Raw genomic sequence first — 22,417 nt, forward strand, 5'->3', positions numbered from 1 at the left:
AAAAAAAAAATTCCTAAAACAAAAATGAAAAACCAGTGTTCTTACTTCTGCCCACATAAACTTGACTACAAAGTTTATGGTGTGAGCCACCCCACTATAGGAACTGTGGCCAGAACTCAACACATGCAGACAATATGTTGATAAGTCTATATACTGGGTACTAACAAGCCAGTTTCAAGGAAGTTTTAAAGACAAAAAATAGTATAAGAATTCTGAAATACTCAAATGAAAAAGATTACCAAATCCTTGGCCCTGGGACCTAGCATTTCTAGAATGTTCTAAATAACTAAAGTCAATGAAAACCAAGTTTATATATATATATATATTTTTTTTAAATATATATATATATATATTTTTAAGAGAGAGAAGAGGGAGAGAGAGAAAACTATTATTTTTTTAGAGGGGGGGAGAGAATATTTTTTAATATTTATTTTTCAGTTTTTGGTGGACACAACATCTTTATTTTATTTTATGTGGTGCTGAGGATCGAACCCAGCACCCCATGCATGCCAGGCGAGCGTGTTACCGCTTGAGCCACATTCCCAGCCCAAGTAATATTTTTAAGAGGGAAAAATACCTTGAAATAATAGTAAGATTAATTCTTCACAAAATCTTTGTGTGTGACAATTTGCATAACAAGCAGTGATGGCCTGGTATCATATTTCAGAGTGTAAGTATTAGGAAGTAGAAGTCTGTTCAGTTACTCTATATTAAAATACTGGCTGAAGGACTCCGGAAGCAAACATTTCTCTGGACTTCTCTTGCTCTCAAATCTTTCTGAATAGTGGATGGAAAGATTTAAGTTAACACCAGCCTCATTCCTCACTTTTAGTCCACCCCACATCCTGAAGCTTAGAGTTTATAATATTATAAGAAAAAAAAAACGTATTTAGTTTAAAAAGGAAAAAAGGTGACTATTACCTCAGTGACAATTTTAATGAAGTAGGTGCTATTATTATCTCCATACTAGTGATAAGGAGACTGAGTACAGTTTCTGAAGATCACACAGCAATTAAGTGGCAGAGCCAGGGCTCAGACTTTACTACAAAGTTTATGCCCTGAACCACCCCACTATAGGAACTGTGGCCAGAAATCAATACATGCAGACAGTATGTTTATATAGAAGCTACTTCCTCCAACTGCTAGGACAGAACATGGATATCTAATAGCCCAGTTTCCAAGGCTACTGAGCTGAGCACTGACTCCACATTGGTGCTCAGTCATTATAACTCTAGATTCCCTGGCTTCCAGCAACCTTCCTCCACTCCCCCCACACCCCAACATACATATACAGCCTGCTGTTTCTCAATTCTGTACTTCTGTTCTTGCTTTTAAAGCCCCCTCTCTCTCTGACATACTAATTTCCATGTACACTTCACTCTCTCCTTAGGAATCCCTCCTTTCTGGAGCCCTCCCTAACCCTCTCTTCAGACCCTCAGCCCCACGCCTACAGGTTGCCACAAGGTGCTTCTCTGTGCTCCCAATGCAGCTTCGCACACATCTAGCACAGTCAAATTTACCACCTTCATAAACTATGTACACAGTCAGCACTCCTGTGCCAGCAATAGGATTATTGAACTGAATTTAGAGACATCTGGATGGTGGCAGATAAAAAAAAAAAAAATAACAGAAAGGAAACCCAAGAATGGAATTCTCTAGAAGCTAAGGGAAGTGGGTAGATCAAGCAGTATCAAAGGACTCTTGTTTTAATACCTTTGCTAATTAGTGAAAATATATAATCCTTATGCTAATCCAGAGTTATTCAAATCGGATATCATGTTAAAGGAGATTAGGAAAATCAGTATTAGGAAAGGATGCAAATAAACACTCTGGTTATAAGTGTACACAAGCCCCAAACATGAAAAATAGAGCCCCAACAAATTTTTAGTTCTTTGAGCAATGCAGAAAGTAAGTCAGAATAAATCTCCATAGAATATACTCACTGGGGGTTTATAAAGTGCCAACCAAAGTATCACATGCTGTCATGCAAGGGGAATGCAAAGATGAATAGAAATAAGATGTGGTTCCTGGAATCCAGGAACTCACCGTGTGCTGAGTATGGCAAACATACAAACAGATCACAGACAAAGGTGATGCACAGCAAGTAAACCGAAAGCACAGAGGCATCTAATGACAATGAGGTATTAAAACTGATTCTACCATTATAGGGAAAAGAGACTGAGAAAATGGTAAACCATAAAACTTGCCACTCCAAAACAAGAATTCATTACCTGTAATATTCAAAAAGGAAATTGAATTGAGTATTCACTAGACACAGAAGTAGAAATGATATGTAAAACCCCTGTTGCTATACCAAGGGGAAAAATTAAGGTGTCCAAACAACGAGCCGTTACATAAATTCACAAGAAAAACTTAAACAAATAAGACAATATATGAAACCATGAAATGGCCAACTTATCATCATAAAAGCAATTGGTGATAAGGGGCATTAAAGCCTTCACTATTAGAAAACTAGACACTTGACAAATAATGTTTTAACGTGACTAATAACGTAAGGGTAGGGGTAGGAAACGTTAAGGAATCAGCACTTTGCTGAATTAAATGAAATGTCCAAGTATTCTCTTTGGAAAGGTCCATCCAGAAAACCTGAGTCTTGCTTGGGAATTTCTCCCTCAGCTAAGCAGGCAAGAACCTAAATTTACCATCTAAATGTTTAAGAAAGCCACTTCTCTTCCTCGGGGTATAAACAATAACACAACAAGCTATACTTGGAAAATCAGAAGACAAAATGAGAACAAATAGGACCACAAAGAGAAGGCTACACTCAGAGTAAAAATCAGCTTTACTGTTAAAACTTGGTAAATATCTGTAGAATCTCAAGTGCTAAAAAGGAAAGAAGGGAGACCAATACTGACTAAAGGCTTAGAGCAAAGACTTTTACAAAAATTACTTAACCTTTCCATCTATAATCCTGCAGTTCTGCTTTTAAACAAATGAGAAAACTAAAGCTGTAAAGGAAAAGGAAATGCCCTCATGGTACTCCTCCAGCACCTTGTGCTCCTAATGTCACCACATTTCCTCTGAAACAAGGTCAATGCTTGCTAAGTGCATGGAATTAAAAATATTACTGTATTATAAGGTGAACTCAAGTACACAAAGTCTCGATTAACATGTCATATAATGATTCTTGAATTCACAAATTCTTTTTTTTTGGGGGGGGACAGGGATTGAACCCAGGAGTACCTAGTCACTAAGCTATATCTCCGTTCCTTTTAAAGTTTTCATTTAGAGACAGGGTCTCTCTGAGTTGCTTAGGGCTCCCTAAGATACTGAGAGTGGCTTTGAACTCACTATCCTCCCACTTCAGCCTCCCAAGCTGCTAGGATTATAGGCATGCACCACCACACACAAATTCTTGAATTTCTGTTTTTGCTATTTAAAACCTTCTTAGAAATAACTAATATGGCAGAAGGCAGCGTCATGTACTGATTGATAAATTATATTTGGAACTATCTTCCTGTTTTCTACTCTAATAGCCATAAGGTCTTCCTAAGAACAATTTGTTGCCTCAGGATATTTTACTCAATCTTTATAAAAGGAGATTCCTCCCAATCCGTCAGTATAATCGCTAATGATTTATATTCTAGTTTGAGTATGTTCAACTTCTGCAATAAAAATGCCAGAGAAAAATGCCTTAGAAAGCAATGATATGAGGAGCAGGGACACTTTTGTCATCTATCTTTAGCCCAGTTGTCTTGCTGTCCCCTGCAGGATGCAGTTCCCATCCATGCTCAGTGCCATAGCATAGTCTTCTTGGGAGAATTCATTAATACTTCATTGATTCCCTTCTGAAACTCTTTAAACTTTAAGCGGGTTGAAAAAAAATACAAGTTATTTCATCACAACTTTTAAGAGAAACTGCTAAAAAGAATAGATTGTTGGATTCAAAATGTTACATTTATTGCCCAAATAACTTCTGGCACAGTGAGCAAGAAGCTTCATAACCTCCCCTCCCATCCATGTCTAAAGACCTAAGATCAGATGTTCTTTTTCTCAATGTCTAGATTGGTTAGGTTCCATGAATAGTCAGAAATATATGGAAATTTAATATATGTGGCTCCAATTGATAGGAGATGAAGAATATCTTACAGATTTTCAAGGCATGAACTCCTTAAAAGAATATCCAAGGTCTTTTATGGATTGCAGGAGATTAATTACTTGGCTAATAAGAGCTATTAGCAACGGACCCTACCATGATGGCACTATTCTTACAAAGACAGCTAATCTACTTTTCTATTATCTCGGGGCTATGCTAAACATCCCTTATCTTAGGTTTCTCATTTCCAAAATGACTGGTTGCATCTTAGGTGTCTATAATAGCCATTTACATTGTGAATTTATATAATTCTATACTTTTTGAATAATAGAAATGTAAGAGACTCTGTAAATCAAACAACTGCACTACCATGGTAGTAAATCTACCATTTATTGAAGGCTTATTGTGACAGACACTGCAACTAAGTGTTTTATATTTATCAGATAATTCAATCTTCACAACATCATTATAGTTAAAAACGAAAGAAAGGCTCAGAGAAATTAATCATCCAAAGAGACACATAGAAAATATGAGGTAATATTGATAATTGAATCCATGTTTGTCATATCAAGATACCATAATTAAAAGGACTGCTACTCAAAAATATGGATACTACTTGATTAGTTAGAAGTTGTATGAGTGCAAGGCTTCAAAATGTGACACTGGCAGATAAGTCAAAATTATATGTAGATAATACATGAAATAAATGTTCTATGTTTAATATTACATAATTTAAAAATCCATAGGCTTCACAAACATTAAACCGTCCATATATCTATCTTTCTACAAATGCTAATTAGAAACTCTGAGTCCCCAAAATATCTAATGAATGTCATAATATTTTATAATATGTATCAGATAATAGCATTATTGCAACACTAGGTCTTCTTAAATTTTTAAAAGCCCCAGCATGATTCATCATGATTCAGTCTACTTTGTTTCAAAAGACCTAATGCAAATATCCTAATTTGTATTATTATACAATACATATAATATGCATCTAAATAGTTTCTATTTTATAAAGCATTATTGAAATTTTATGTGTTAAATTTTATGAACAATACCTAGAAAGTCATACAGATATATAAAGGAGGCAGAAGTAAAAACCTAGCTATTCAACATTGGACATACTTGACAGCATTAAGTATGTTACTGAGATGGTGTAAGACACAGTATTTATGCCAGGGCATCATGCCACATGTGTATTTTTTAGCAATGTACTTATAAATCCAGCTCTTTGGGAAAATGTGTGTAGCAGAAAGAGTTTGTCTTGGTAATTTTCTTCCCTTTTTAATTTCTTTCATTCTACCTCTGCTTTCTCATTGTATTCCCTCCAGGTCCTGAGATAAACAACATATCATAATTTATAAATAGATGTAACAACAATTAATTTATATCTCTAAGATCCTGAAACATTACCACATGTTTTTCCCAAAGATGACAGGTTTCTTCAGGAGACTGAACTCCAAAAATGAGATGTTCCGGTACATGGCAAACTCCTAAAATGACTGCTTGCAGTTTCCATGATCCTGGGGCTTGCCAAATAAGGTGGCCTCCCATGCCACCTTCCTTCCTGCCTCAAGGCAATGGTGGACAGCAAGCAAGGTGTTGCTTTGAGCATGATGGTGCCCATGGTGGTGCCCACAGCGAGCAGGCAGTCTAGACTATATCCTCTGAACCTGGGAGTCTTACGAGGGGTCAGATGGGGCTGAGAGACAGATCCTATTTTTTTCACATTCTGTGAAAGCAGACCTAGAGCACATACATTTCCAAGCTATGTTAGGATTTGTATGTCTGGAGAAGAATGAAGGGAAGGCTGGGCCTTCCCTTTAATAAAGTTGGTCATCAGCCTAAATTTCATATTAGGACTAGAAACAGTATTCTAGCTGAGTAGTGACTCTTGAGGACAAGATGATCAAACTTTAGCTGTTAGATTTAATACTGACCCAAAACCATTTCCCAAGAGAAAAACTAAAAGAGTTTTTCTAAGAGACTCAAAAAACATAATATCTTCCATCATTGTCAATTTTCTGTCAGAATTACACAGTTGAATTGACTGTTTTATGTGCTTTTTACAACTGCAAATAATCATAACAAAATACAAATTAGAAAAGGAAGAGTCAGAAATTCTTTCTACTCAAATTTCTTCGGGAATGTAAGCTACATTCCTCAAATAGAGACATTCTTTTCCCACACAATAGAAATGAACAAATTTTTTAGACTTTAAATAGTTTTACTGCCTAAAGTAATCTCTTAGATATTTAAATCATCATGAAATGTCTTAATATTAATTGAGAAGTCTAATATAACTTTAAAAAGAGAGAGATGCAGCCTGAAAATAGGTGATGAATCTTGAGTCTACAGGTCTTAGAGAAAGTTCACCCAAGCAAGCTGTATGTAGAGAAAAACTAATTTCAAAAGGAATGTAATAAAGATTTGCGAATTTAGATACATATGATCAACAACCTCTCTCCATGTCCTTTCAGAGAGGTGTGAAGTAATAGGAATTCATGCATCAATGAGAAAATACCTATAAGCTGTACTGCCTAGTCATAAGATAATCATAAAAAATTCCTATAAGTGTGTGTACACTCTATATTCCATAGGCTGGTTTTCCTCCCGGAGTGTCATATCTGTTAGGTAAACATGCAAACAAAGGTGCAGCTCCACCTTAAGTCTGCAGAAAGGCAAGGTAAAGCAGCTGGTCTGAAGCTAGAATATAGAATATAGAATGGTGTTTCTCTAATCCCCAAGCTGGTTTCTTCCACCTTATAAGGAAAATATCCTATAACATACTTCTTGGGTTGTTCTACATTTCATCAATCTTTGGGGTTGGTTTCTTTTCAACCTGGGTTTTAAAGCACTTCTAGGGAAGAGTGCACTGTTAATTAGCTGCCTTTGATTCTTTCATTGCATACAAATCATTAACAAGCAGATCAGCAAATGATGTCAAGGATGTAAAAGACACATTCTAAATAACTGAAGGCTGGTCCCATATCAAAACCTGAAAATGCACTACTCATTGCCCCCGAATGTCTAACACATTCTGAAATGATATACAGAATTTTGCTTTTATTTTGTTGTTGATCCCCACTTTCTAGATATGGAAGGTATTTTCTTACAATAAAAAAATAAGATGAAAATATTCAGAAGAAACCTGGACAGGTGCTGAGACAGGGTGTTGAATTTTTTAAAACATTCTTTAATAGTCAAATTCTTTAATAGTCAAATGAAACAGTACTATTTCCTAACAGGCAGAATTAAGAAAGATTCTGAAATATTCACAGTTATGCATAGTAGAAAATCATTATGAGCTAAATGAGAGCTCTAATGGAGAATATGGAGAAAATCTGGTGTCATTTGATTTTCCATCTGAACATTAGGAAGTCTCATTTAGGAATCAATTCTTGGAGCCATCTGTATAAGACAATCTTAATTTGGCATAACATTATTCTATCTGTTATACACCTGCTTGTGCTCTGGACTATGAAAGAAAAATAGAAACTTTTCAACCACAACAAACCTCAGGTCTTTATAATTAGTATCTTTATTGAAATAAAAGACAAAAGTCAGCTTTATGCCAACACGAATTCAGATTCTTTAGAGAATAAAGCAGGGAGTTCAAAATCTTTGGTCATTTTCAATTATTCAAAAAACAGCAAATGAGGTTTTGCAGGGAACCTTCTATAAAAGTCATTATACCATGGAAACTGAAGTATATTACATAGAAACACAGGAAGATTCAATCTCATCATGGTAATAAGATTTGAACACTCACATTTCTGGATATCAACTGAAGACAGAATCAATTAATATTTTTCTGGTTTCCATGAAACAGTTTTTAGTCTCTCATGCTTATCAATTTTTAAGGAGTATATAAAAAAAAACTTTTAAAAAGAAGGAAGTTTTAACCAGGATGGTCATTTTAAAAACTGAATGGGCAATCTGAAAATTATAAGATAATTATAAAATTACAAACTAATAAAATTTTTGTACTCATCTATGATAGCCACTCTTAAATACAGTTTGAATGAATAGTTTTTAAAAGGGGAAAATTAAGTATTCCTTCAAAAATAATTCTAACCATTTTCCTATATCCCCATTATCTTCTAGACATTGGTAGCTATGTCTTTAATCATCATAAATATTTATAACAAGGACAATGTCCCCAGGCTTCTGATTCAGGTTTCAAATTGCCCTCCAAGTAACTAATTGCTAAAATTACTCATTTGTCAAAAAATTGGTACAATGCTTACAAAGAAAAACAATTACTTTATAGTGCATATTTATTTCAGAATGCCATATTGATAATAAACACATTCTGCAGCTAATAAAAGTAGCAAAATGATTCTAGAAATTTATTTAATATTGACTCCTTCTCTTATAAATTATCTATCCCAGTATGTATTCCTCAAAAATGGAAATATTCATCAAGAAAGGAATACTCATCAAAAATGAAAAAACTTTAAAAAATGTTTTGTTGGAAATTAGTACAAAATTAGCCAAAATGCTCCATATTTTACCATGGAAATAAGGAGCTCTGTGCTGTTCCAACTGGGATTTTTTGTTTTTGTTTTTGTTTTTGCTTCCATCCTTCCTTTGTAATGCTTGAAATTCTGCCCACATCCACTAAGGACAATCTAGTCTCAAGTGCATAATATTTACATTTTTACAACAAACAATTATGTACAAAACAGAAACACAGAAAATATGTAAATTTTCAAAACCCAAGATAAATATTTTAAAACATTTCTATATATCATCTTTCTATATTACATGGTGGTGAAACTAGAAGTCAAAACTGACAAATTTAGAAACAAAGGAATTTTATCACTGTGCTATTCTTTTGATCACCATAATAAATACCCAATATTTATTACAATCTCATCATTTAATGTTCTATGAAGTATTCAAACACAGAGCTTCAGAACTGCTAAAAGGGCATGCTCTTTAAAATATAATAGCTTATCTCACCTAGTTTTCACATCTCTTTAAATTTTTGTAGAACAATTTTGCTGTATTATTTTAGCTCAATTAGTTTTCTTTTAATTAATATCTAGCACAGCATTATAAACAGCTGTTAACAGTAAATATTATTCTTATGTTCCTTATTTTGTATTCATAGATTTAAGTGACAATAAATATCACCACATGAAAAAATATGTTAATACATCAAATAGAAATACCCATGAGACATCTGTCACTATGTCATAGTCAGACTTCTTTGAGAACAATTTCACCTGCAGTGCAGATCCTAAATGTAACCCTGGAGGAGTGCCTTGTCTCTTAGCAAACAGTGAAGAAAAACCAATGCATAATTAGGTGAGTGGCCTCCCATGGAAACCAACATGGTAATGAGGGCTGTCTGCTTCCATGCTCTGCAATTCAGATGCCAAAACACAAGGCAATAACGGGCTGCATCCATCTATTTTTAAATTTTTCATACCCTCAGAAAAGGCATCACTATTATCTTAAAATGAAAATCATGATAAAACTATGTGGCTGAGTACTCACAACATCATAAGTAATCAAGGTAATTATAGTAATTTAATGTATTAATCATGTGGTATATGGAAAGAAAAAAAAAAAACACTGGACACAGAGTCAAAAAGCCCTTTTACAAGTTCCTGCAGCTCAATGATCCTGACAATTAAATTCTATGAAGCGAGGGAGCCAGAATGGACCACCACGGCTCTAGGACACAGGTCCTGGACTGGGCTTAGTTATAGTAGGGTCGTTTAAAAAGGTATTTTTTGTTTGGTTGGTTTTTTTGCTTTGTTTTGAATTAGTCCATATTTAATGTCTAAATCATGATTCAGAAAACATTATTTACAGCTGACTAATGAAATTTGGTATGAATATTTTTGCTACCCACCCCCCCAAATTTGTTTTTCCTGGTTCTGGTATTATTAGTAAAGAGCTAATTCTTTTCTTTGTTGGCTTGTTTTCCTTTAGTTTTCTTTGTGCTTATTCACCAATTCAACACTAAACTCCTCTTCCGCCTTGTAATACTGATGAGACACATGAGGGTCCCACCTAACAATTTTTTCTTGATGAAATCTCTCCTGGAGGCTTAGATTTTTGTCTCCAATGGGGGTTGCTTTCCCAGCATAAGTGTCAACCTAGAATTCCTTGATCCCTGTCCTAGGGATTTTCTTTACCTCTCTTTTGTTTTGGACTCTGTTAAATCTTTTCCTGGTCATCTTTTCCTTGGTTTATTTGCTGAGTTTGAATAAAGTACATCTCAAGTAGCCTCCTGAGAAAGGATGTAAGACAGGCAAAATTTCCAATGCCTTGCAAAACTGGAAGTGATAATTTTACTGTCACACTTCATTAAAAGTCCTGTAGAAAACCAGATTGGGAATAATTTACTTTCAATTTCAAGCTATTGTCCCACAGCCATCTCCCCTCCTGTGTTACTTTTGAAAAATCTAAGCCCATTATAACTATTGATTCTATGTAGTAAACCTGTTTTCCTTTTGCAGGCGTTTTCTTTGAACCTAGTGTTCTGAAATTTTGCAATAATGAATATCTGAAATGATTTGGGCATTTAATGGACACTCCTCATCTAAAAATTCACACCCTTCACATCTGGAAAAGCCATAGTTTTAGTAACTATTCAATGATTTCCTCATCTGTTTTTATTCCTCAAATTATTCACATGTAAGATCCTTCATCTTTATCTTTCTTCATCTCTATTTTTCAACTGTTGAATCTCCATCTTTCAATTGTTGTTTTGTTATATTCTTAATTTCCAAGAGCTCTTAAATTATACTTTTTAAATATGACATACCAATGGCAGATTAGAGGAAGTTTGCATTTCCAGTTGCTCCATGGTTTGGGATTTAAGCAGCAGGAGTACTGAATCTCAGAGAGATGGGTAAAAGGGAACTCACTGAAATTCAATATTGAAAAGTCAGAGTCACTTAGAGACTCAGAAATTCAGGTGCATTAAACAAAGAACAAGAAAAGAGTACACTGGAGCAAGCTGGTTCACCACAGAAGGGAGGGTTAAAGCACCAAGAAACAAAAGGACAGAATTGGCAAAGAAAAGTAGCTTGAACAAGAGGTTACAAAGTGACAGCTGTTAGAAAAGTGTTCTGTTTTTCTCAACTGGCAAGCAGAGAACTGAGTCCAGGAACCACCTTGAAGAGGTTGCAAATTCAATCCAATCTTTTTTATTCATAAAACATTCTTCACAAAACTGGGGGGGGGGGAGTACTAAAATTCATTTGGAAGAATAAAAGTCCCAAAATAGCTAAAGCAATTCTAAGCTATAAAAGCAACATGAGATGTATCACAAAATCTAACTTCAAATTATATTACAGAACTATAGTAATAAAAACTGCATAGCACTGACAAAAAAAAAAAACAGATATAAGCCAGGCACTGTGACACTGACCTATCATCTCAGCAACTTGGGAGGATGAGGCAGGAGGGTCGCAAGCTCAGCAATTTAGTGAGTTGCAATGTAGGGAGACCCTATCTCCAAAACAAACAAATAAATAAATGAATAAGGGCTGCAAATGTGGCTCAGTAGTTAAGAGCCCCTGAGTTCAATTCCCACTACCAAAAAAACCTCACAAACAAACAAATAAACAAACAAACAAAACCAAACACACAGACCAGTGATACAGAAGTTAATAAACAGAGACAAACCCCACAGTGATTATTGACAAAGGTACCAAAACATACACTGGAGAAAAGATAGCCTTTTAAACAAATGGTTTAAATGGGAAACCTGGGGGCTGGGGTTGTGGCTCAGTGGTAGTGTGCTTGCCTAGCATGTATAAGGCACTGGGTTCGATTCTCAGCACCACATACAAATAAATAAAATAAAGGTCCATCAACAACTAAAAAATATTTTTTAAAAAAGGGAAACCTGGTTATTCATATATAGAAGAATGAGACTAGATCTTTGTATCTCACCCTGGACAAAAGTCAACTCAAAATGGAGCAAACACCTAGGAATTCCACCAGAAACTATGCAACTCCCAGAAAAAAACATAGGATCTACACTCCATCCAGCATTTGTGCCAGGCAACAACTTTCTCAATGCAATCCCTAAAGCTCAGAAAATAATGCCAAGGGTTAAAAAATGGGATGGCATCACATTTAAAAGTTTCAGCACAGCAAAAGAAACAATTAAGAATGTGAAGAGAAAAACCTACAGAATGGGAGAGAAACTTTGCTATTATTCTTCTGACAGAGGATAAATATCAAGAATATTAAACAACTAAAAAATTTTAAAACTAAAAAACAAGTAACCTAATTAACAATTAGGCAAACTAACTAAACAAACATTTCTCAAGAGAAACACAAATGGCCAACAAATATTTAAAAAATGTTCAACATTTTTAGCAATTAGGGAAATGCAAATAGAAACTGCATGGAGATTTCATCTCAATCCAGCAGCCATCAAGAATGTAAACAAGGGTTGGGGTTGTGGCTCAGTGGTACAGCACTTGCTTTGCACACAGGATGCACTGGGTTTGATCCTGAGTACCACATATAAATAATAAATAAATAAACAAATAAATAAAATAAAGGTATTGTGTCCATCTACAACTAAAAAATTTTAAAGAATGTAAACAATTATAAATTCTGGGGGAGGATGTGGAGAAAAAGGAACACTTTCACAGTATTGGTGGGATTGTAAATTAGTACAATCACTATGTAAATCAGTATGAAGGTTTCTCAAAAGAATAAAAATGGAACCACCATATGACCCAGCTTTACTTCTCCTTGATATTTGTTCTAAAGAATTAAAGTCATCATACTATAGTGCTACATGTATACCCATGTTATAGCAGCACAATTCACCATAGCCAAATTATGGAACCAGTCCTTAGGTCTGTCAGTGAATGAATGGACAAAGAAAATGTGGCACACTTGTGTATGTGCGTGTAGCGGGATCAGGTGGTGGGAAAGAGAATAGTGGTAAATACTGAATGATATTAGACAAATTACATTGGTATATTTTATGCATGTATGAATATGTAACAATGAATCCCACCATTATGTACAACTATAATGCACCGATAAAAAAATGAAAAAAAGGTTTTTTTAAATTGATACATGATTTTTATTTACTTCTCTGAGACAATTAATAAAAATTAATTTCAAAGTTGTCATTTGTATCTTTCTAAATCTAATCAATAGGAGCAACTTTGCCTACTCAAATTTATGTATTTTTTAGCTAGGATATTTTTAAAAATTTGTTCTAATTATACATGACAGTAGAATGCATTTTGACACATTACACATAAATGGAGTATAACTTCTCTTTCTTCTGGTTGAAGGATCACATCACTCATGTAGTTGTATATGCACATAGGGTAATAATGTCCAATTCATTCACTATCTTTCCTATTCTCATAGCCCCTCCTCTCTCTTTACTCCCCTCTGACTAATCCTAAGTACCTCTATCCTTCCCTAGCCATCCCCCCACCACCCCTTACTATGAATTAACATCCACATATAAAACATTTGGTCTTTGGTTTTTTGAGATTGGCTTATTTGGCTTAACATGATATTCTCTGGCTCTATCCATTTACCAGCAAATGCCATAATTTCATTCTTCTTTAAGGCTACTATTCCATTAGCCTTAAAATAGATAATTTTCTTTATCTATTCATCTATTGAATGGCATTTAGTTGGTCCCATAGGTTAGCTATAATGAGGTGAGCCGCTATAAACATTGATGTGGCTGCGTCACTGTAGTATGCTGATTTTAAGTCCTTAGGGTATAAGCTGAGGAGTGGGATAGCTGGGTCAAATGGTGGTTTCCTTCCAAGTTTTCTGAGAAATCTCCATACTGCTTTCCAGAGTGGTTGCACCAATTTGCAATTCCAAAAGTAATGTATGAATGTACATTTCCCCAAATATCCTCACCAACATTTATTGTTGCTTATATTATCGATAATTACCATTATAACTTTGAGATGAAATCTAGTTTTGTTTTGCATTTCTCTAATTGCTATAGAGGTTGAACTTTTTTTTTCATTATTTTGTTTATCAATTGTATTTCTTCTTCTCTGAAGTGTCTTTTCAGTTTCTGAGCCTATTTATTGATTGGGTTGTTTTTTTTTTTTTGGCATTAAGTTTTTTGAGCTCTGCATATATCCTGGAGACTAGTGCTTTATCTGAGGTACATGTGGCAAAGATTTTTCTCCCATTCTGTATGCTCTGAGGAGAAACTTCTTAGTTTAAATCTATCCCTCTTATTGATTCTTTTTTTTTTTCCAGGGAAAAAGGATAAAACAGTGTTTAATTGAAGTTCAGTATTTAACAACGAAATCTGAATCATCAGATAGAGATTCAGTTGTATTCAAGAAATTGATTTAAGTAGAACGGTGAATGTTTGGTACTCAAGAAAGTATTTGTTGAATCAAAACCAATATTTTAACAGTTGAAAATGGGAATTTCTGCTACCAGTTTTGATGCATTGTTTCCGTCTCCAAGAGCAAGCCACCTTCCCCACATGGTCTACTGAAGTTCACTATTTGTAAGTATTTATCTCACTTGCATAACATATGCAAATGTGTATATACACATATAAGTTTTGAATATATATGTGCATGTCCTAAATATATACATGCATACATCATATATACAATACACAGTCACTCATTGCTTAACGACATGTTCTAATGTCCTAAGAATGCATTGTTAGTCAATATCATCATCTTGTGAACATCACAGAGTGTATTTAGTCTGCTCCACATGTAGGCTGTGTGTGTGCGCTCCTAAGTAACAACACACTACAAGAGTAAACCAAACATAAGAAAAAGTGATACAATGAAGAGATATAATAACACGAGGTGCATGATATTGCTATTGGCATCACATGGCACACTGTATTACAGTAAACTTGATAATGAAGCTGAAGGATTCCCAACCCCTAGGGATGTTGTGGCTGGCATAAGTGGCAGTGCAATCAATGTCATGGGTTGTGCTGAAGCTGGTGCAAAGAAACCTATTGTGCAGCCAGTTGTATAACAGTATAGCACACAGTTATATATAGTACATCCTGTAGGTGATGAGAAAAGGCTGCTACTAGTTTATGTATTTACTATGCTATACTTTTTTTCTTTATTTTAGAGTGTACTCCTAATTATTTTTTTTAAAAAAATTTACTTTTATTGATTCTTGATCTTACTTCTTGTGCTTTATAAGTCCTGTTAAGGAAGTCAGTTCCTAAGCTGAAGTGGTGAAGATTTGGGCCTGCTTTTTCTTCTATTAAGCACAGGGTCTTTGGTCTACATTGAGTTAAATTTTGTGCAGGGTGAGAGAGAGGGGTTTAAATTCATTTTGCTACATATGGGTTTCCAGTATTCCCAGAACCATTTATTGAAGAGGCTATCTTTTTTCCAATGAACACTTGGGGCACCCTTGTCCAGATAACTGCATTTATGTGTGTTTGTCTCTGTGTCTTCTATTCTGTAACACTGCTCTATGTGTTGGTTTTGGTGCCAACACCATGCCATGTTTCTTACTGTGACTCTGTAGTATAGTTTAATTTCTGGTATTGTGATGCCTCCTGCTTTCTTCTTCTTGCTAAGGATTGCTTTGGTTATTCAGGGTCACTTATTTTTTCAAATGAGTTTCATAATTGTTTTTTCTAGTTCACTGGGATTTTAATAGGAATTGCATTAAATCTGTATAATTCTTTGAGTTGTATGGTCATTTTGATGATATTCTGCCTATCCAAAGTATCCAGTATCTTCTGAGGTTTTCCTTAATTCTTTCTTTAGAGTTCTGTAGTTTTCATTGTAGGGGTCTTTCACCTCTTTAGTTACATTGATTCCCAAGGTTTTGTCTGTTTTTTGTTTTTGAGGCTATTGTGAATGGGGCAGTTTCCCTAATTTCTCTTTTAGTGGACTTATCACTGGTGTATTAGAATGCATTGATTTATGGGTGTTGATTTTATATCCTACTACTTTGCTGAATTCATTTATTTAGCTAGAATAATTATTGTACAGTTGTCTGAATTCTTTTAGACTATTCTCTTAGACTTATCAGATTCTCCAAAGAAGACTCTCAAAAATATTCTACCTAGATGCATGACACCTGTTTTCTGAAGCACCCCAGGTCAAACCCTCTCATTCTCCCAGGTACCTTCCCACCTGCCCACCACCATGTCTCTCATTCTCCCAGATACCTTCCCACTTGCCCACCACGATTGTTAATATGGAGGTTGCAAAAAATAAAGTCAACTTACTTTCCCTCCCCTGTTGGCCGAGTAAGAAGCAATGGAGGTCAGCAGGCTATAGGGTTATGGGGAGAGCAACAGACTAGGATCATCTGTAATCACACATATTCTCCAGTCTACGGAGTAATAGGGGTTGAGGGAGAGGGTATTGAGCCTTGCAGGGCTTCAGAGAGCAAGGAGGCTCTGTGGGTCATGAGAGGATCCCTGAATTCTCTTTTAGTCTGAGCAAATGCCCACTTTTCCAACCTACAGTGTTTTAAAATTTTGATTCTGGTTCAGTGCAGTAAAAAGAGAATCTATATTAAATATAATATAGAATCTATTTTAAATATAAATGTAATTATTACATTATATTACATTATACATGGTATATCCTATGATTACTGAGGCTTCCTGGCACTCTTAACCATGCCAAGAATTAAAGTTGTCAGAACTGTCTTCGAAAATCCTCATGGACCCATGATTTTACTAGCTATGGGGGAAGGGGTTCCCATATCATTATATGTTATGTTGCAGCCTTTCAGTTATTCAAAATGATATGCAATATGGTAAATCACATCATATTCTTTTAGAGGCAAAAATATATAGTACAGCATCAATCTGTGACTGCATTAGACAACTTGTGAGTGGAAATGATTCCTGCTGTATGTAACCAATACCCAGATTCATTGCAGGTGTCACACCTAATTCTTTCAACATTATTTCTATGCTCATTCAGCATTGTTTCTCTCTCACTGCACCCTAAGAGGAAGCATCTCTTGCAGTATTTGAAGCTTTTTTATTGCCACAGTGCAACTTGGACTTGAAATAACTAGTAAATATTAAGTATCTGAAATATGATGAAGGGCCATGAGATGAAAGAAAAACATGTGAAACATGGATAAGAGCTACTATAGTTTGAGAGACTATACTGAAAAACAGCCACCCAGAGGAGAAGAGAAAAAATAAAATGGAACGGAAGAATATATAGTAAAAATGTAACTATCACTAGTGATGATGGCTTGAGGGTATAGACAAAAATGCTTTGTGAAATGAGTTTTGTTTCTTTGTTTCACCAATAAAATTCTCTACAGCACTTAGCCACAACTAACAACATCAAGAGGGGTATTGAGAAAACTAAATTAGGATAATAAAACCCAGTGATATCATGACTCTTTGAAAAATCTATAGCTCTTTAATTCCATCCAATCACTAATTTGAGTCCAAAAGTCAAAAGTACTTCAGAATACCTGCTGATTTCAAATGTGGCTCTTAGTCCTTTGGGCTCCCCACAGCTAAAGGTAAATACCTCTCTACAGATTTCTAGGTGAGAGTGGTAAACAGGAGTATGAATGCATTTGTACTGTTGATTCTGAACCCAATTAATCAGAAGAAAGTATGTAAATGTATAAACGAGAGAACTTGAGTTCTTGAAATGTTAAATAATAAAATCATGTTCATGTTTTATATTGTTAGATACTTTTAGGATATTACACATTATTGATACAGTTAGACTTGAATCTGGGCAAAATATTAAAGTATTTTCATCTGCTAAAATTTCTTCCCCAACTACTAAAAAAAACTATTGCAAAAGCCAGATTTTTATGAAAAAATAAATAAATCATAAATTCATAAATAAAGGAAATCTTTCAAGAAAAGAGGGATATATAAAAATCATTAAACTGATAGACATAAGTGCCACATTGATTCAATTACTTATTTCCTACAAGTTTCTGTGTTTTTAAATTGTGTGACTGGCCACCATAAAAGCCTTTGTTATTAATATCACAAATATTAAAACACCTATGATTTATTAAGAAAACCAAAACTGGTAAGAAATGTGTAAGAAAATGGACAATGTGTAAGAATAAGCAATATTGAAAAGGTGAATTAAAATGGTAAGGAAACATAAAAAGATGCTCTATGTCACCAGGAGTCAAATACCAACATGTTTTAGTCTTACTAATCAGAATGGCAAAAAATTAAAATGATCAGCTATATTCAATGCTGGGAAGAGTAAAGGAAAACAGTCATCTGTGGTTTATAGTCTTGGAGGCAAAAGTTCTAGTCAAACTCATGAATAGAGGAACTGTATCTCTGCCTTAACAAGCAAGATCATTAAGTATCTATACAAGATAAATAAAATCATAATGGTTTTATACTAATATTTACTCTAAGATCATTTATAAGAGCAATATTCAGTAAATAATTTTAAAATTCCAAAATAAGGAACTGTTAAAATTATGGTTTATTCAGAGTATGGAATAATATACAGCTATCTGAAAGACTGTTATGTCATAATAAATTGATTTTAAAAACTATTCATGGTATATTTTAAGTGAAAAAGATAATAAGTATTATTAGTTTTTTAATCTTTATTTATTTATTTTATGTGATGCAGGGAATCGAACCCAGGGTCCTGCACTTACTAGGCAAGCGCTCTAAGGCTAAGCCACAACCCCATCCCTAGGTTATTATTTTTATAAAGAAAAAAATACTCAAAATACCATGTATGCAAATATAGGTATAAAAGCAAAGTAAAAAGCACAAAACAAAAAAATACATTATGATGCAAAGATTGATGTAAATAACAAATGGAAGGAATGAAGACTAATCATGTTACTTCAAATGCATGCATAATACTCAACTAGTTCTTAGGATCAAGAAATGAAGCCATTTGAATTACAAAATGTAAACATGCTAAGTCTTCAGATATAGTTTTGGAATCTTCTAATCCGTAACATATGCTAAGGAGAGTCCCTTGTTTTAAGCTTGAAATTTTGTAATGATTTCTCAAGATGGCCCAATCTCAGAATTTCATTCTTTTGAAACAGAGTCATCAAATTTCTAGTAAAGGAAATTAAAAGAAGCAGTAGATAGTAGAACTTTTATACATACAAATGAGAAATCGGGGGGGGGGGCTAGGATTTGGCTCAGTGGTAGAGTGCTAGCATGCATAAAAGCCTGGGTTCAATCTACAAAACCATTTAAAAAAAATGAATGAAAACTTATATACTATGAACACATCATAACACCACTTTGGATCATAACCATGCTTTATGTTGAAATCAGATGTCACTTATGTGTGGGGTTCTAGATAAGAGATACTGAACTCCTCTACTAAAAACAGTGTTAAAATAGGATTCCAGTGTATCCCACTCACTGCTAGCAAATGCTTCTCCATGAGGAAAAAACAGAATGTGATCTAAATAAATATTCTCCAGTGAAAATATTGAATGATAAAAGTTTCTACCAACTAAACTGAAGCAATGACTATATTTCTTTTCTTTACACAGAAAATTTTAACTTTAAATTATGGTTAGAGATGTTAGACTTAGGCTAAGTAAAATGCACATAGAAAGTGGTAACCGTTGGCTTGAGAAATCTCTTTTCCTACCTTCACATTATCTGGATGGAGCCCCCCAGGGTGCTTGTCCATGTACTGACATAAATCAGTGTGCTAGAAGGAAAAAGGGAAAATGTATTAATATCCCTCTGGCTGTAACATGATGAATCAATATTTTTCTACTTCAAAGTCACCATTACCTTCTGAACAAAGCAAATACAAGACAAGTGGGTGAATTTTTTAGTGCATCCACTGTATGCTCCCCACCCCCATTTTTAACCACAATTGAATCATTATCTTTACCTCTAAGTTTTATGTTAAACATGTCTATAAATTAAAAGGAATATATGTCCATAATTTGTCAAGCATTTAATTTCCTCCTCATTAAATATATATCACTAAAATTTGACTAAAATAATAAAAATAAAAGCCAACTAATCAAATAATAATTTTAATTAACTCATATTCTCCAATTACAAATGTAGGTTTTTATTATTTATTTCATATAAGACAAAAACATTCTAAATCTATTACTCTAGTAAAATTTATCACTGTACTTATTTAAATTTTTCATGACTATATTCACAAAAAATAAAGTTTCCACATCTCCTAAATATATGTGAGCAAATAAACTCTATAAATTACAGAAATACATTTAAAATTATAAAGCAAAGATATTCAAATATATACTAACAAGAATATCCCCAGATAACATTTTATGGTGTTAATCTATTAAATATGGAAAGTTCAATTTGACAATAATTATATTTTTTCTTAATTCCTTTTCTGTTTATATTGTGAACTACACACAATTTTTGAAAAAAGTATGTAGAGTTGTTCTCTTATGGCTACTATAAATTGAAATATTTAATTATCCTGTAAAAGCCAATGGACAGGAGCATTTGTGTCTCATTATTAGGCTTGACTTACTGAGTCAATATGAGTTTTATAATATATTCAAGAACCTTGCTGTAGCCACCAAGACAATTAAAATTTTGTTACTGAGTTGTTATTGCATGCTCGATGGTAAGTGTTGAGGATACAGAGGATGCAGAGCAGAATTTGTTCTTCATTCATTTATCCTATTACTTCTTGAGCCCTTGCTATGTACTAGGCATCACACTTAGTCACCATGACATGATGCAATAAAACAGATGTACAGGGGAAAAGAATAGACACACCAGGAAATAGTACAGTGAGCTACGTATTATGTTAAGAACAGTGCTGCATAATGTTCCATTTGGCTTTGCTCTACAATTGGTAAACTTCTTTCATCCTTTGCTGCTCATGTCTTACTTATATATAACTTCTTCTGGAGGCCTTTCTGAAATCTTTAGACTATATTACGGTCCCCCTGCTATATGTAAGGCAAAGCCAAATAAAGCAGGACAGAATAAGTGCTAGTAGAACACATTCTGACACATAACTACTGTCTATATGTAGGACCACATCCAAAGTTTATGTGTTGAAGGCTTGCTTGATCCCTGCTGGCAGTGCTATTGGGAGGTGATGGAAATTTTAAGAGGTGGGGCCTACTGGGAGGGAGTAGCTCACTGGGGGCATGGCTTTGAAAGGTTTATTCTATCCCCAGTCTCTTCCTTCCTCTCTCTTTCTCTTTGCTTTCTGGCTGCCATAAGGTGAGCAGCTCTGTTCCACTATGTGCTTTCCACCATGATGTTCTGATTCACGGAAGGTCCAAGGTGACAGGGCCAAATGACCATGGACTAAACTGTGAGCCAAATTACACCTTTTCTTATTTAAATTGATCTTTTCAGGAATTGTGACAAATGATGGAAAGTTGATTAACACAAATGGGAAAACATTTCTGCTCCTCTAGACATGGGAATGATGTTCTTAGTATATTTCCAATGATATTAGCATAATGAATTGTAGTAGAGACCTTCTCCAGAAATTAGTTCTTTGGATCTTTGATAAAAAGTTTTGCAAACATTTTAAATTTTAAAACCCATATTTCTTTAGATCCAGGGTATGAAAATGTGGGTGTGTGTGTGTATACTTGTGCACACACATAACAGATATACACACATAGCTGTCACTAGCTGTGTAGCCCTGATCTACATAACCTCTGTATATAAGTACTATCTTCATCTGTGGAATGATAATAATCCTAGTACACCTACCCCATATGGTTTGGGGGGAAAGTCATGAGCAAATATCCATAATACTTTGAGAACTTTTCCTGATACTTGGTAGATACTATAGATGATGATGATGATTTTCTATGATGGGTTTAGGAGTAAAAACAGGGAGAAATATTTAAAAGGATAGAAATTTAATAAAACAAATGTTAAATCTATAGAGAGAGATCCCAGGACTGTACTTCACCTTGATGTGCAGTTTCTCCCACCTGCATGGCTAGACATCTCACTCACCCTTCTCAGCTCCTGCACTCCACTCAAAGCACATCTAGCAAACACAACAGGAACCTCAGATTGCTCTGGGTGATTAGGAGCAAGAATCCAAGAAATTTCAGATAGAAGAAGGGACAGGAAGCAGTACAAGGCCACACTTTGTACCCCAATATCCCTGTGTCACAAATTTTTTCTTTACCTACATTAAAAACTGTCTCTTTCCGCTAATTTTTTATTGGTTCTTTTTAGTTATACATGACAGTAGAATCCATTTTGACATAATTATACAAGCATGGAATTATTCTAATTCTGACACCAGTGTCTTTACTTCCCTTTCCCCACCCCCCACTCCCTTCCCTCTATTGATCTTTCTGCCATTTACCATAGTTATTTTTTAAAATTAATTTCTAGTGGATGTACACGATGCTGAGATTCACTGTGTGTATTCA

General features: G+C 34.5%; 1 protein-coding gene across 4 annotated transcripts in view; it reads right to left on the minus strand.

Annotated features, from left to right (window-relative positions):
* Positions 1-22,417, minus strand: part of Cdk14 (cyclin dependent kinase 14) — a 701,075-nt gene that overhangs the window by 258,128 nt on the left and 420,530 nt on the right. For all 4 annotated transcript variants that reach the window (XM_078040445.1, XM_005334679.5, XM_021732783.3 and 1 more), the window contains one exon: positions 19,648-19,710. In XM_078040445.1, the coding sequence (XP_077896571.1) occupies positions 19,648-19,710 (63 nt within the window). The remainder of the gene's footprint in view (positions 1-19,647; positions 19,711-22,417) is intronic.

The sequence above is a fragment of the Ictidomys tridecemlineatus genome, chromosome 2, assembly GCF_052094955.1.
Source record: "Ictidomys tridecemlineatus isolate mIctTri1 chromosome 2, mIctTri1.hap1, whole genome shotgun sequence".
Lineage (NCBI taxonomy): Eukaryota > Metazoa > Chordata > Mammalia > Rodentia > Sciuridae > Ictidomys > Ictidomys tridecemlineatus.